The 15,474-nt window shown below is 37.9% G+C and overlaps 1 protein-coding gene across 18 annotated transcripts in view; it reads left to right on the top strand.

The window, feature by feature from the left end:
* DMD (dystrophin) overlaps window positions 1-15,474 on the top strand; it is a 1,148,985-nt gene that overhangs the window by 220,565 nt on the left and 912,946 nt on the right. Inside the window, exon 1 of one of the 18 annotated variants that reach the window (XM_085560161.1) lies at window positions 4,268-4,601. The exons of 15 other annotated variants lie outside the window; for them this stretch is intronic. In XM_085560161.1, the coding sequence (XP_085416287.1) occupies window positions 4,583-4,601 (19 nt within the window). In that variant the 5' untranslated portion in view covers window positions 4,268-4,582. Of the gene's footprint in view, window positions 1-4,267; window positions 4,685-15,474 lie in introns of those variants that run through there. 2 more of the 18 variants (XM_021553008.4, XM_085560175.1) reach the window with 2 other exon arrangements.

Genomic DNA, 15,474 nt, shown 5'->3' with positions numbered 1-15,474 from the left:
GAACAGCTATGTCCCTCCATAATATGACACTAAATAGAGCAGATGTTGACTTTAGATCTTGAAGCAAAATAAATTTCCAGTGAAGTTTTGCCTTTGACCTCAGCGAAATGAGGATTTTGTCTGTTGTTTTATGAAATTATTATTTCTGAAAGCCTTTTTGGTTTTTTTTGAGGGTTTTGGGGTTTTGTTTGTTTGTTTTCCCCACTAGCTATTATTTTTCTAATCCCAGATTATCAAATATAATTCCAGTGAGGAAAATGTATCTCTCTGCATAAAGCTCATTCAGTAGTAATAGCTCTCAGCTGCAGAAGAGCATAGCAGGTTTCCTCATACAAGTCTCCTTCTCAACAAGCAGTTTGTAAGGACTACTTATACTCTGTGTATAAACTGGGTTTTTTTTGGTCTTTTGAAAACATGAAAGTATCTTTCCTGTGTTCTAAATTATTTAGGCAGACAAAGATAAACAAGGTCTCTGCTCTGATATCAAACCACCCACATGGCATTTACTTTTCATTGGCTGAATTCCCAGCTTCTGGTTCCTCAGTGGATATATAGCACAGCTGCTCCATATAACACTCTCCCATGTCAAGCCTCTTTTGGTAGTGGTGCATATAGAAGTTTCAGCAACATGGGAAGAAGGAAGACAATGTGGTGGGCGAGGTGAGAAGCTGGTGAAGGCATTTGGGTAGGGTAGGAGGGTTGGTCCTTGAGAGCTCTGGGCAGTTCTTCCAGCCCCTGAAGTGGATGGGTGTTGGAGAATGAGAATTGGCATCCCTAAGATTGATTCTCCATAGTGACCTGTCACTAATGGGTTCTGCAGGGCTCCATCCTCAGCCCTGTGCTCTTCAACATCTTCATAAAGGACTTGAACCAGGACTGGAAGGGACACTGAGCAAGTCTGCAGGGGATACAAAACTGGGAGGAGCTGCTGACTCCCTCAAAGGCAGGGAGGCCCTGCAGAGACCTCGACACAAGAGAGGCCAGGGCAGGCACCAACCATGTGAAATTCAACAAGGGAAGGTGCTGGGTTCTGCATCTGGGATGGGGCAGCCCTGGATGTACAGACTGGGAATGAGAGGCTGGAAAGCAGTGCCAGGGAAAGGGACCTGGGCTCCTGGTTGATGGAAAGCTGGGTGTGAGCCAGGAGGGACATCCCTGTCCTGGGGGCATCAGGGACAGCATGGCCAGCTGGGCAAGGAGGGGATTGTCCTGCTCTGCTCTGCCCTGGGGCGGCCTCACCTCAGTGCTGGGGGCAGTTCTGGGTGCCATGATACAGAAAAAACATTGAGCTGTTAGAGAACATCCAAAGGAGGGCAGAGAGGATGGAGAAGCCACGTGAGGAGGGGCTGAACTCACTGGATTCAGCCTGGAGGAGACTGAGAGGAGACCTCACTGCAGTCACAGCTTCCTTGTGAGGGGAGAGGAGAGGCAGGCTCTGATCTCTGCTCTGTGGTGACAGTGACAGAATCTGAGGAAATGGCCTGGAGTTGTGTCAGTTTGGCTATCACACAGAGGGTGGCTGGGCATGGAACAGGTTCCCCAGGGCAGTGGTCACAGCACCAAACCTGACAGAAGCCAAAGAGCATTTGAGCAATGCTCTCAGGCACATGGTGTAATTCTTGGGGCTTGCCCGTGCTGGGCCAGGGTTTGGAATCAACGAATCATGTTGGGTCTCTTGTAACTCAGAACATTCAGTGATTCTAGGAGTCCTATATCAGGGAAGAATCTGAAGCTAAGTTGTGGGGTGTGATTGTGGACTTCTCTCACCAGATGAGGAGCATTTCATGTGTAACATAAAGGGTTGTGTGTGACAGTATTTTTATACTCCTTTTGCATGAGATTAAAAAGAAAGTTGTGGACTTTCTTGCCATTAGTCCACACAGAGTTGCAATCTATAAGCAATCCTTAAAAATAAATTACCTCCTTTCACATAAAGCACTTAAGTTTTGAATAGCAATAATTTTGTCTAGGTTTAAGGGTACCTAAGCAGTGGTGCTTGGACATTTAGAGGTATTTTTCTCATATGACCTAATAATATACCTCCTGTGGAGCTTAGGAAAAAAAGAACAGAAATTATTTTGATAAATGCCAAACTAACATAAAAGATGAAAAATAGCTGCTTCTATTGAACTAGTATTTTGACAAGGTCTTTGCTTCCTGAGGCCTGTCCTTACACGGCTGTGGGGCAGACACAGAGGAGAGATGGAGGCAGCTGCTCTTTGCAGTGCACGCCTGCCCTAATGCAGAAGGATGGAATACAATTAGGAAATAAAGCAATGTTTTCTGGCTCATGATAAAGTCCTCTATGCTCTCCTACCATTATTTTGTTGTTACTTATTAATTTATGTAACTGAACGTGTTTGCTGGTGTTTTAATGTCTTTTATTTCTCGATTGCTTTTCATGAGTATGTCACATTTGTCAAGATTTTTAAGGTCTTGGGAACAGACATTGTGGTCCTGCCTTTCTAGACTACCTGTTTCCCCAAAGACATGGTTCTCAGAGCAACAATGAGTAAATAGCTATATTGTGGAGATGTTTATAGCCACCCTATTTCTAATTCCTTATTAATTTTACTGTGTTATGTTAGTGTTTGCTGTCTTATACATGTTCAGTCATGCACAATTTCTGCTGAATTTTGTTTGTATAACAGGAAAAAGAGAAAGAAAACATGTGACCTGTTTTGATCATACAGGATGCTTGAAATAGCATTTCTGAACCTTACAGAAGTGTGGCAACTCCATATTCTGTTGTGAGGTATGCTCAGCTCTGCTGTAGGCATTGAGGCATTCCCCATGCTGTAAATGGCAAGGAGAACATGCTTAGATGCTCTATTATCTTGTGCATTCACTTAAAATGTTTTAGCTGTTGTCCTCCCATAACTGACTTGGTAGTTCTAGAGGTTTAATCTAACAAGTTTAACTAAAAATTACTTTCAAGTAACCTTCTAGACCATTGTCATAGAAGTTGGTAAGTCTTGATTCAGCATTCAACCCTGAATAGGACATGAAATTACCTTAAGTTTCAGCTGAATGGATTATTACAGTGAATGAAGAGATGCTGTTTCTTTGGATGACAAATACAAAGCTTTAGCTTTTGTTAGGAGGCTGCTGTATAGTTTGTGATAATTTGTTTCAAAATGGATCTGATCTCAGAGAAATACTTATTCATATTATTTTTTTGAATACAGGTGTGTCTATTTACACTGCCTACAAAAGGCACTTTTGCTTAGCTATTAAATCACCAGACTTTAGAGATATTCACAATGTTTAAATATGTGCCACTGTCCTGGAACAGCATGGTCCTATGCATTTCCTGTCTTCACATCTACTGCCTCTTTACTGTCATGGTTTTATGTGGCTGTGTCTGACAGACCACAGCCTAACTGTGCTCTACAGCCTGCTTAAAATTCTGCTGTAAATTGTCCCTTGATCCATGCTTTGCCCATTTCTTTCTTTCCACAAATGTTTTTAGACTATCCTGTTAACTACTAAAGGATGGTTTTAATTCATTCTAATATAGTCTCTAAACTGGGATTAGAAGAGATTTACAGGAGAATAACAGTTAATAACGTAATAATCAGGTTAATTGGAATAATCAGGGCAAAAAGAGGAAGATTATTTGTCCATACCATCCTCCCTACTTATTAAAATATTAAAAAAAATAAAATCAACAAACAAAACCCAAAGGACCCTTTCAACTTACAGCAAGCATGCTTGTTGAAAGACAGTTTATGTTGAAGTTATCTGTGGCAATATGTGTTATCCTTCCTGTCTTTTAGTTTACAAAAGAAACAGGAGGGAAAGGAAATTGTACCTTTTCTACTTTATTTGCTGACTGGAGCTAGCGAAGAATGTACTGCAGATGCATATATACTGTTACATTTGAAAGAGATACAAGCTGGTTTTAGGGAAAGGATACACAAAAAAAAAAAAAAAAAAAAAGGATTGCTTTGAAAAGTAGTTCCTGCTTGATGAAGTAGGTAGCCTTTTTTTCTTAGGGACTTTAAGCTTATTTGACTAGGATTGTAAAGCAGGAGGCATAATCTCTCTCTCAGACAGGCGAAGGCTGAACTCCAGCGTTCAAACAAAAAGCAGACAGAAACAAAAGTGCTTCCAAAATGTTGCCACCTTGCTCTGTGTCCCCGGAGTGCTGCTGCCCTGCTGGTGCAGCTCGCCCTCCTGAAAGCCTGGGTGAACGAGGAGGGCCGCTACTGCCGGGGAAACTGAGATTACTGATTAGGAGAGAACATAATCAGGTAGATTGAGCCTGTGGAGGGAGAAACCATTGCAGCGAGCAGGGAGGGAGCGCAGCACACGCTGCCTGTGTGCCTTGGGAGAGTACCTCGCTGCTGTTGGAGAAAACAAAATTGGCTGGAATTCTCCCGTCGGCTTCTGAGAAGGGGATGCTCTCTTTTCGTGCCTGTGAAACTGGAGGGCGATTGCAGGCGTGCCTTACCTGCACCTGGCAATGAGTCTCCCTCCAGGTTTCTCCTACTTTGGAGAACGTGTTAGAGAGAAGTGCCCACGGGGAAATCCACTGAGCGCTTCCCCGCGAAGGTAGCGAGACAGCGCAGAGCCGGCGATGCCTGGGGATGCCTCGGGTGAGTACCGGCTGTAAGTGAACGCAAGGAGCGTTCAAAAGAGCGAGGAGCAGCAGGAGCGCAACCCTAAGGACGGCATTTAGGTCAGTGGGCTGCCTCCCGGGATTTTGGGGCTGCTGTGCCGGGGGCTCGGGCAAATTCCTCTGCCAGGGCTCCGGAGGGCGAGTGGGAGGCCACTGACCCCGACCCCGCCGAGCATCCGCTCCCTTCTGCCAGAGAGCCGTGCCTTGCATAACTTTTATTTCTAAATCGGGTCCAAACCTGGGTGGAGAGTATCAACAGGGTGTTCATAAAACAAACTTTTGTATGTAGTAAGTCTCTGATTAGGTTAAACAGATTTATTTATTTTTTTCCCCCCGCGGATGGGAGGGAAAAGTGTGATGTGTTCAATGACGATACAAGAGGGTTGGCACAGTTATGGGTAATAGATGTTAGCTGATCAAAGAGGATTTGTTTTGCTAAATGGCAGTATATTTTAAAGACAGTAGAAAGATGCAAAGTTTACTGCATACAAATTTGGACATGGTCAAACGAATTACTCAACTGATGATATAGAAATAGCTTGGAAACTGGGCCATCGGACAGAAACAGCCTTGCATACAGTCTAGGATAATTACATGGACATGTCTACAGAGGATTGCTACTGAAAAGTAGCTAAAGTAACTTCATAAATTTCAAGACTTTTGGAAATAGATCTTGAGAGACTATTTGGCTGTATATATGCAATATTAATGCTCCACTTGGTTGAAAAAAAAATAATTGTGTTTTCTGTTATAAATAAGTACCTTGATGCATTGTAGCAAGTTTTATTCTTCCTCCTAAAAATAAAGGGGAAAAGATATATTTTATCTGAACCAAACATTGTTCTATGTCTCATGCAGGAAAAACCAGATTTTTGCAATGGTTCAAAGTTGAAATATCTTCAGGGTATTTCAGAATTAGTTTTGTTTTCTATGTTTTGCATCCTTTCCTAACTTGAAGGCACAAAATAATTGTTCCTCTATTATAAGAATGTGTAGCATTTACATGTTGTCTGTTTTTATAAATCTGTCTTTATTGGGATGATGAAAATGCCACTTTCTGTTATTAAATACCTTTAAGTAATCTTGTCTCTTAAAAAAAATTATTGTTTTTATGTCTATTTCAACATTTGTGTTATGAATAAAACACGCATTTCTGTGGAAACTACAGAGGCCAGTTAATGGTTTATGTGTTCAAGCTGAGCTGAATATAGCTAAGCTCTGCCTTGCTTGACATTTCATCAAAAGCTTTGTTGATTTGCAATGTTTACAGACCTATTTATTGAACCTTCACAGCTTGAACTATGCCACTGAGCTTGTTGACATTGCTGAGTTTACCTCTTGGTACTTTCACAATCTCAGAAGAAAAGTTTAGAGCAAATGAGTTATAACAAACTTGTCACAGTTCATAAAATATGCAGTTAGGACAATTAAGTTGATCTTCTTGTTCATTGATCATGATACATTAGAGAAATCTGAGTAGGAAAACAATCTCATCTAGGTAGGTGAGTGTGTCCCTTTTTCTTTATACTAAGATTTGACTGTAACCTCTTAAGAGCTTTAAAAAATAGCTCATAAAAGAACAAATATTTTTTCTGTCCATGAGAGTACTTGTATTTCAAAACAAAATCTGGCTGTTTTGCAGCATGGAATAACATGTTTATTGTCCTTCCATATAGCTCTTACTTTGTGAGGAGTGATATATCAAATGAGCAAACAGCAAATTGAATCAGGGGCTCATAAATACCATAAAAATCATTCAGCTTTTACCAGTGAGAGCATCCCATGCTCTGTGCTACTCTTCAGAACATCCTGTCTGCACAACCTCTATTTTTAGCCAATAAGATATATCTTGCTATGTAATCTACTAGTGTTCCTGGATCAACAGTGCACATTATCATTGTTTCAGACACTTCTCTATGTAACTTGAACAGAAATAGATCAAAGATAATGCAGCTGCCTGGCATCTCAGCAAAAGCAACAGAAAACTATGCACTATTTATTCAATAACAGTGAAATTAATGGCTTAAGAAGTTATGGATTGCCTTTTTACTTTTCTTTTTTGGCTGCATGGGAAGTATTTTTCCCATGTAAGTATTTCCATAGCTGCCATTAACTGGGTTGACAGTTGTTCATTCTCCTTTTAGAACTCTGAGTATGCAACCAGCTATAAACATCCAAAAGGGAAACTGGATATTAAAAAATAAGATAATTTTTCCATGTAGCTGAGTGGACTTTGATTGGGCTTTTGGTTCCTTTTTAACAATAAATGCATAAAGACTGTGTTTTTCAAATAGAAAATAATTGCTTATTGATTTTTTTTTAATGCAAATTGTATTCTAAAGTTTCAAATAAATAAAAAAAAAATTATAGAAATCTGCTTGGGGGAATATTTGCTTTGCTTAACTACTGCTATGCTATATAGCCTGCTGATATTACCTGGGTAGGCTTACTAGGATCAAATATCTAGGCAATAGAGAGGGTAATAAGCTCTTTCAGCCAGCAAGCACAAACAAGAAATCAGCATTGATATCTTGTTTCCTGAACTGCAGGTGCATTAATAGATTACCCTCCTAACTTGAGTAATTGAATTGGGAAGGTGAGAAAGTCCCCCGTATATTTACTAGAATATTTGTATGAGTAAGTTTGAGGTGTTTCCATCTGATTGAAACACACTTGTGGAAGTAGTTGCAGAAAACACCAATCAGCAGTTATAGTCACATACAACTCCTTAACTCTGTGAAAAATGAAACATACTTTGTAGGGAGCATTTAAATTAGTGAGAATTCTCAAGTTGGTTGTGTGCTGTGTGCATGAAAGTGTCAGTCAGAAGAATCTACAGAAACCCAAAACTGCATGAAATAGAAGTATTTGAATATATGTTGTAGGGTTGTATCTTTTATAATGGTATTTCTTATTTACTTTCTATTTATCAGGCCGCTCTATTCTTATGCCATTTGTCAGCCTGACTTGTGGATATTTTTTAGAGTAGCAGCATCTTTTGGGCTATTTTCTTCTCCATGTAAGAATTCACCAAGCAGAAAGTCAAGCACTTACTCTAAGTGTTGTCTGAGCTGACTCTTGTACAGTACATTGGCCACTGTTGTCTATGTAAAAGGTTCTTAGTTTAGAACTTGTTAGACTGTAGGACCAGTCTTTCCTACCTGAAGTTGTCTTGTGATCACACTAGAAAATATTGGGATTAAGGGCAATATTAGATTCCCAATAAAATATCCAACACTCTTCTGTAAAAATAGACTGTTGAGCACCCATGTATATCATATGTGGAACATTGAACACAGTGAGTCTTAAATCTAGATAGCCTTGAGAAGTAATTTAAAAGGACAAAAAAAAAAAAATCTACATTACTCTTGTTTTATTAAGCCGATCTTAAGCAATTAGCCTTTAAATTATTATAAATGTATAATTCTCAAATGCACTGTTCAGATTTGCTCTCAACTCAGCCCTGAATTTTAAGGTACTTGATGTGTTCAACATCCACTTATTTTGTGGCAGATGGAGAGTATCCCTTTGAATACTCATCACATGAATAACTGCTCCTACCAAATGAAAGGGAATTTGCTGTAAGCATTCCAAGATGTTTTTTACTCCAGTTTAATAGCTAAATATAGTGATGAGAGAGGCAAACAGTTTCAGGAGAAAATACTCTGTGTTTTGAAGTCTAAACCTCATGTAGAGAGCAGTATGTCCATTCCAAGAAGAAAATTTTAAAAGATTATAAGACATTGTTAGAAAGCATCAGTTCAGATAATCATGTCATAAAGACAAGCACAGTCAGTGCAGAGCTTGGGTGAAAAGCTATTGTATCACTGCTGAACTATATTCTTCAAGATTGTGACAGAAAGGTCAAAATTTTATAATTGAAAAGTAACAGAAAGTCAAGGATATACTTCAGTACTTGTTTTTTTTCTTCCTCTTGAAATTTTTTATACACACAGAAACATATTTAAGAAATTCACTTCCATTTAAAAAAAAAGAAGTGTCCTTTTATGGACATATTTAGGGGAATATAGAGTGATGCTGATGATGGATAATGACTTTAGTGTTAGTCAAGGGAATTAAAGGCACTTTCTGCAATCTTTTATTTCTTGCAGATTAAAATTAACCTGCCTAACAGAATCAGTGAAGTATTATCTGCCTTTTTCAGAGGAAGTTATGGGATAAAGGAGAGTAAGTGAGATTCTTGAGGCAAATGTGCAATAAAATTATCAAAATAAATAACTGGAGTTTGATTTTATTCACCCTTCTCCATGTTATAGAAAGCAGAGAAAGGCCAAGAAACCTCAAGGCTAAATCAATAGTTTCTCTAACTTTTTTTGACAGAGATAACTATATTCAGTCAATTTACCATGATGTCAGTTTTATACCATTGTAGTAAATAAAGGTACAAGTTATGGTTTGTACAGTATTTAAAATATAAACACTTCAGGCAGAGGCTATTCTTTCTGCTTGTTTTGTGCTGTGTAGATCAGGAGACATGAAGCTCCCTGAGTGCTTGCAGGGAGTGAAAACATTATGACTAATACCATATACAATTTGAAAAGTAATAGAGTTTCAAAATCCTGCTTCAGGTAAACTGACAAGGATACAATGGACTATGAAAGCTTGACTATAATAAGTAAAATGAGTGTATCACTTACTAGGGCAGTAACAAGACAACTTTTTAATGAAGCTTTTTTTTTTTTTCAATTTTATCATTACCTTTTGCTAACCTTTGTCATGCATGCCCTTAAGTAAAGACTTTCTTCTCCTTTAAAACATTGTGCTCGTAGACTTTACATAACTGTGCTACTAGTGTCATAGGTTTGGGATGTTTTTTTTTTTTAATCTAAGAGCCATGGCTGATAGAAGATTTCTTATACTTCAAGCAGAGACTTTATTCCAAGAAACAGTCTAGAAGTATGCTATTAACTTAATATTTTTTTTATTTTATTTTTTTTTTTTTTTTTTGCTAGGTCTGGTAAAACCTGTTGATTTTGAGTACACAAACATAAAGCCTTTCTGTTCATTCAGGATTTTGTTCTGAGGTAGTACTAGGTCACAGGATACTATGTTTAGAGGCAGGTTTCAGGGTTAATCTCTACATGTAGCATATCAGTTAGTTTTGTTTATCTTTTTTTATACATGCTTCTGGACTGAAAGAAACTAACAGGAAAAGATCTGTACATCAGTGAAGAGATAAAAGCCCATGCCTGTTAGGATTTTTTTTTTTTTTTTCCAGTCTGGAGTTGTCCAAAATATATAAAGTGCTCATAAATAAGTAAAATGCTCCTTGGTAGAATTGTATTCTGACTAAGACTGAAGGTGCTCATGAGGTATTTCAGGAAGAGGGTCTGTGTTTGCTTGATGAAGTGTTTGATTTATGAAGTGTTGCCTGTAGAGAGAAGTATCAGTAATTAGTGGAGGCAGAATGAAGCTCCTTGGCCCTGATCACTGAGGACTTGCATCCATGTTAGAATTCCTGTCTTTTTGAATTATTCAGATACTTTGCTTTTACCATTTGCCTATGCACAACATATTGCGTATTCACTGGCTCTTCTAGATTCAATGTTATAAGTAAAAATATTAATCTGCTTAATTCCTAGTTAAAATAGTCTGTATGTTGCCCCTAATCAGACTGTGATCTCCCCTGAAATTTTGTTCAGCCCAGGACTCAGGCAGGCGCTGGCAGCTGCTCTGAACAACTATAGATTGGATCATCCTGTCAATGGCTGGTCCAGCTTTTTCCTCTCTTCCCTGTCCTCCCCCTGTCCTCAACAAGGCTCTGCACTGAGTGGGCAGTGATGTCTGAGGATGCTCCTCATTGCTGGCCAGTTACAGCTGCCTGCATCCCTCCAGTCTGTGGTCTGGGACAGGCCTTTGCTGCCTGGCACAATTGAACTGGAGGGGTGAGAGTGGCTGTGCCAGACTAAGAACTTCTTAGAAGTTCCTTGGAGTCATTTGAGTACTCCCAACTTTTTCACTCTTGGCCACAAAGCTTGATGATCCTCTCATATTCTCCAGGAACAAAATTAAATTTTGTATTAGTATGGGGAAAAAATAATTTACTTTATCCTTCACCTTCTGAAAGGGGTTTTAATTCTGAGAATCTTTTCAGTCAGCTTGATCAGCTCTCAGAGCATTGAAGACTTTGAAGCCATATCTAGTTACTTTATTTCTTGTGGCTTTTCCTTTGCCTACAGGGTTGATTTTACTGAGCACTGAGTTCCCTAACTTAGTGGAGTCATATTTTATCATCTTGATGAAACTTCCACAATCTTGGAGAGCTTTGCTGCATACTTAATTCAAACCTTGTTAGTGTGCTGCATTGCACTTAGATCTATGAATGTCAGCAGAGGTCTGTGATGAAAGGAGATCCAAGGAGCAGTGTTCTCAAAGATGTCATCGAGATTGCTGTGGGGTATGTTTGCAGTAGAGTGACAATACGGTCCTTTTACATTTTAATTCTTAACTATTTATGAAGTTCAGCTGGCAAAAATTTGTAATATTTTGTACTGGAGCAATGTGACTTGAAATATAATCCTGGGAAATTTTGAGCAAGCCCTTCAGGGTCAAATAACTGAAGTTGCCTAGATTTCCACCTTGTTTTCACTTTCAAATGGGTTTACACAATTGAGTCTCATTTTTTGCCTCATAGTAAAAGGAAACAGGGAGAGAAATGCCATTTGTGGTAAACATCCTCTTGAGATTATTTGAATTATTAATATACTTGTCAATACTAATCCTTCATAAGTAGAACACTTCATCTCCCTTTAACAACACAGTAGATGTTCTGGTGATCTGAAGTGAGAGCAGTCAAGTCATCAGATGTATTTTACAGAAGCAGTTAGGAGTACTTTAAAAAATGGTTAAATATTTTTTGGCTATAGGTGATATTTTTGTATCATTATTTGGAAATCAATAAACATAATTTGTTGACAGATTTAAGAAGAAAAATGAATAAAATTTCATTTTAGTAGTGTGGCAGAATTGTGTTATGAACCTGGATACACAGCACATCATCAGAAAGTGATGTCTCCTGTCAAATCAGCTCTCCTGAGACCCCTTCAGAGATGCAGTCTCTACTTTTAGGTTTCCACTTAGACTCAGATGTACTGGAATAAGTGCAGAGCAGGGCTCCCTGAGGCTTGGGTGCTGCTGGACATGGCATGGAGGAGCTGGGTTTACTCACTCTTCAGAATAAGGATGAGAGGGATTGACATCTACAACTACCTGGCCAGAGGTTTGTAGAGAAAAGAGAGACACAGCAATAGGACGAGAGGCAAAGGATGTGGGCAGGAAAGAGGGAAATTCAGGTCTGGTATAATGAAAACTTGTCCTCAGTTGTTGGTTCTGGAATGGATTGTACAAAGACACTGTGGGATTTCCATAGCTGGAGATGGTCAAAACCCAACTGGACACAGCATTGAAAAATCCGCACTTGCTGACCCTCCTGTGGTGGTAGAACTTGGACTTTAGGAGGTCCCTGCCAGACTCAGAAGTTCTGTAGTTCTACCTACAGTGCTTATATTGAGACTTCAACATGGCACAGGACACTTTAAATGACAGTTGGTTTCGATTTTGTTTTTTTTTTTTTTATGAATGCAGATTATTAGAAAAAGAATTGTCTTTTTAGGAATCAGATCTATTCCTGGACTGAATGAATAAAATTATGATAGAAAAATGAAATAAAATTAAATTTGAATATTCCTGACTAAATCATCTGATGAAAGTGTAATGATGTTAATGGTTTTTGTTTTTTTTTTGCTTGTTTATTTTTTAAAGAAGTCAATGATGCTTACATTAATGACGAATTTTGAAGTGAAGTTTTTAGAGCTGTTGAAAAGTGGAGAAAAAGTTATGAATTATTTTACAAATTCCATGGTTTCCTACTATGGCCACTTTGCACAGGTAGCAAATCTCAATTTCATCAGAGTTTATATAACAGAGGACTGAGCATGTGGAGGTGTGTAGTAAATCTTTATGTGCAGGGTCAGACATCGTTAATCTGTTTTATGTTGAACCTTGGGTGCTTAATCCAGGTCAGTATCCTGAGCAGAGCAAAATGCAAACATTTTTGTAAGAAACATGCTTTGAAAGAAATCTGTTACTAAAATCTTCATCTTTTACTTTAAGTTTCTTAGCAGCTGCTCCTTAGTCTACCTAATTGCAGTATAATGGCTTTATGCTGCACCAGATGCTAAAGGGATAACATTTTTTCTATCTTGGATAGCAATGCAGTCTCTACATTTGGAATTCTGTTTTGTGGTTATGTTGGTGTCAGGCTATGGAACAAGCAAACCTCAGGTACTGGTTTCTGATTTTGTATTAAATAAAACCAAATCAACTTAAACTTCCTCAAGAAATAAAAAATAAAAGATGTCTCTAATTGACAGAATTTTGTAAGCCACTTAATTTATAAGTATTTCAGTCTTTGTTCTAATACCAGGAATAATGATTTATGTCCCATTATTAACAATTTTTACTAAAATGCATGAGCTTGTTTCCTTTCCTGTTTATTAGTCTTTATTACACTGTTCTTTCTATGTGCTTGGCTAGACCTGTGTAGTGGTCTAATTTGTTATGTTGTGTGGAACAAGGGCTTTATGAGAAGGAAGCAATTTGTCTTTATGCCTAATGGCAGGGGCAGTCATCACTTATGGAGGCTACAATCAGATTGTGGGTTTCTACACTAGTTTCTGCCAGGATCTTATTTAAAAGAAAAAAAAAAAAAAAGAAAAGAAAAATAATTTAGAGAGCTCTTGCACTTTCAGGAAATGCATATTTACTCTTGTTTAAGAAGGTTTCTTCCTTTCATATGTGATTGTTCTGAATGCCCTGTTTGGGACCAAAGTAACATCAAAGCAGCTCACTTGAAAAGATTGAAAGCAATCCTTAAATTTGAAAATGAAAAACTAATTTTTACCTAACGGAACTCTTAGCTTAATAGTCACCTACTATTAAAATATTTTCAGTAGATAGCATCTTGGCCGTCTAATTATTTTATAACTTATTACATAGATCATGAAAAGTGCAATTTATTATTATTGCATTGATTCTTTTGTGTATAAAGAATGCATTAGAATAACTTGTAATTAGAATATTACTGTATTACAAGGAAAAAAAAGAACCACATTACTCCTGAAATATTTTTGTCTGTTCCCTAATAGGCTAATTTAACACTATCAGCCTCAATATTACATAGAATTTTAACAGTAAACCTAAAGTTTTGAAGGGCACCATGTATTTCTGTAAAATATTGTGGGGCTTTTTAAATGTTTTCTTTCAAAATACATGCTTACTAAAGTGAATATGGGTTTTTGGGGAGTATTTTTGAGATTAGTGGGTCCTAAAAGTATCTTGGATATTTATAGAATATACTTTCTTGCAGTGGAGAAGAAGTGTAGAAAAGGCAAGGAATAAACAAGTGAACAAGATAGATCAATCTGATAATTTAATTTTTTGGGAAAAAAATCTCCCTGGAAAGATAGAGACTTTTCATAACCTGTAAAACAAACAATTCAGTATTCCTCATGGCTTACCTTTCTTGTGATCAGTAAAATGGTTTAATTATAATTTCTCCCCATGAAGTGACTAGCCTACAGTTAAATGCTATGAATAGTCCTCATCCTTCATGACTGAGAATTCCCACCTGCTATTAGTAACTGTCAGCATGCATGATTGTTTCTGGTCTGAAAGTCTTGGTAGAGTTCCTCATTAATTAGTTTGTGTACAAACATGACTACCTCTGCCTGTGGGAATAATGAGATGCCATTAAAGGTAAAGCCAGAGAAAATCTGACTAAAGTAGATGAATCTTCATTACAGTCTCACCATATGACCTTTATCAACATCTCAAGCTTCATTACACACACAAGGTTGTTGCATCAGCTTGGTGGTGATAGTTTCAATGCCCATTTTTTAGTTATATGGATATGCAGATCATTTTGTTCCTCTTGTATTTTGCTTTTCACCAGAATTTATTCTATGTATTTTAAAAATTCTTTGCACACACAAGGAGTAAGAAGTAACACTGATGCATAAATGTGGGTGATAATGTGCACATAATTTTTCTAAATTCTGAGTGGAAAAATAATGTAATAACCAATTTTTTATAATCAGTTTTTAAATTTTAAATGTACTATGCCGTTTTGTTATGTGGACTCTGAGAGACATTTTCCTTGGTGCAATACAAAAGAGAAAGAAAACTATTTCCTTCAGGAACTACGAACAGTGTGACAGAGGCAAGTGTCAATGTAATGTCATGGTTGTTATGTTGGTATTTCCTTCAAGTAATGGGTGTCCATCATTGCTATTTAAAAGGTTACCCTGATAACCCCAAGGAGAAGTTGTCTGGTAGGTTTTGGCTGACCTGTATTAAGCTGTAAGGGTCACCAAGGAATTGGATTCTACTCAGACCTGAGAGTGGCAGTTCCTATGTGAATTTTCCAAAAGTCAATTTCTACCCAGATTGCAAGATGGGTGACTTCTATACCATGTCACCTGAAAAGTCTTGGCTTCTGGATGTTTTTCAATTAGCAGCATAGCCTGTGTTGTTTCACTGATGATAGACCTCAGGTAATTACTTTAACTGAGTTTTTCCTGTATCTGAGGTGAAGACCTGAGTGTCAGTTCATTTGATCTTTCTTCGAACTGGATCTATGACTGGACTGAACTTTGTGTTTCCTGGTCCTGTGAGATTCACTTTTGTTGACCACTGAGTTACCTCTCACTTCTCTTGTATTGTTGTTTGCAGCCTGATACCTGTGTCTTCCAGTGACCTGCCCCATGCACATTCTGAGCTAATTATTTTGTTTCTCTCCATTGCAATAATACTTGTATTACTCTGAAGTT

Source organism: Lonchura striata, chromosome 1, assembly GCF_050655825.1.
Source record: "Lonchura striata isolate lonStrDom1 chromosome 1, ASM5065582v1, whole genome shotgun sequence".
NCBI lineage: Eukaryota > Metazoa > Chordata > Aves > Passeriformes > Estrildidae > Lonchura > Lonchura striata.
Note: the sequence above shows the minus strand (reverse complement) of the source record. Positions and strands in the feature narration are given on the sequence as shown.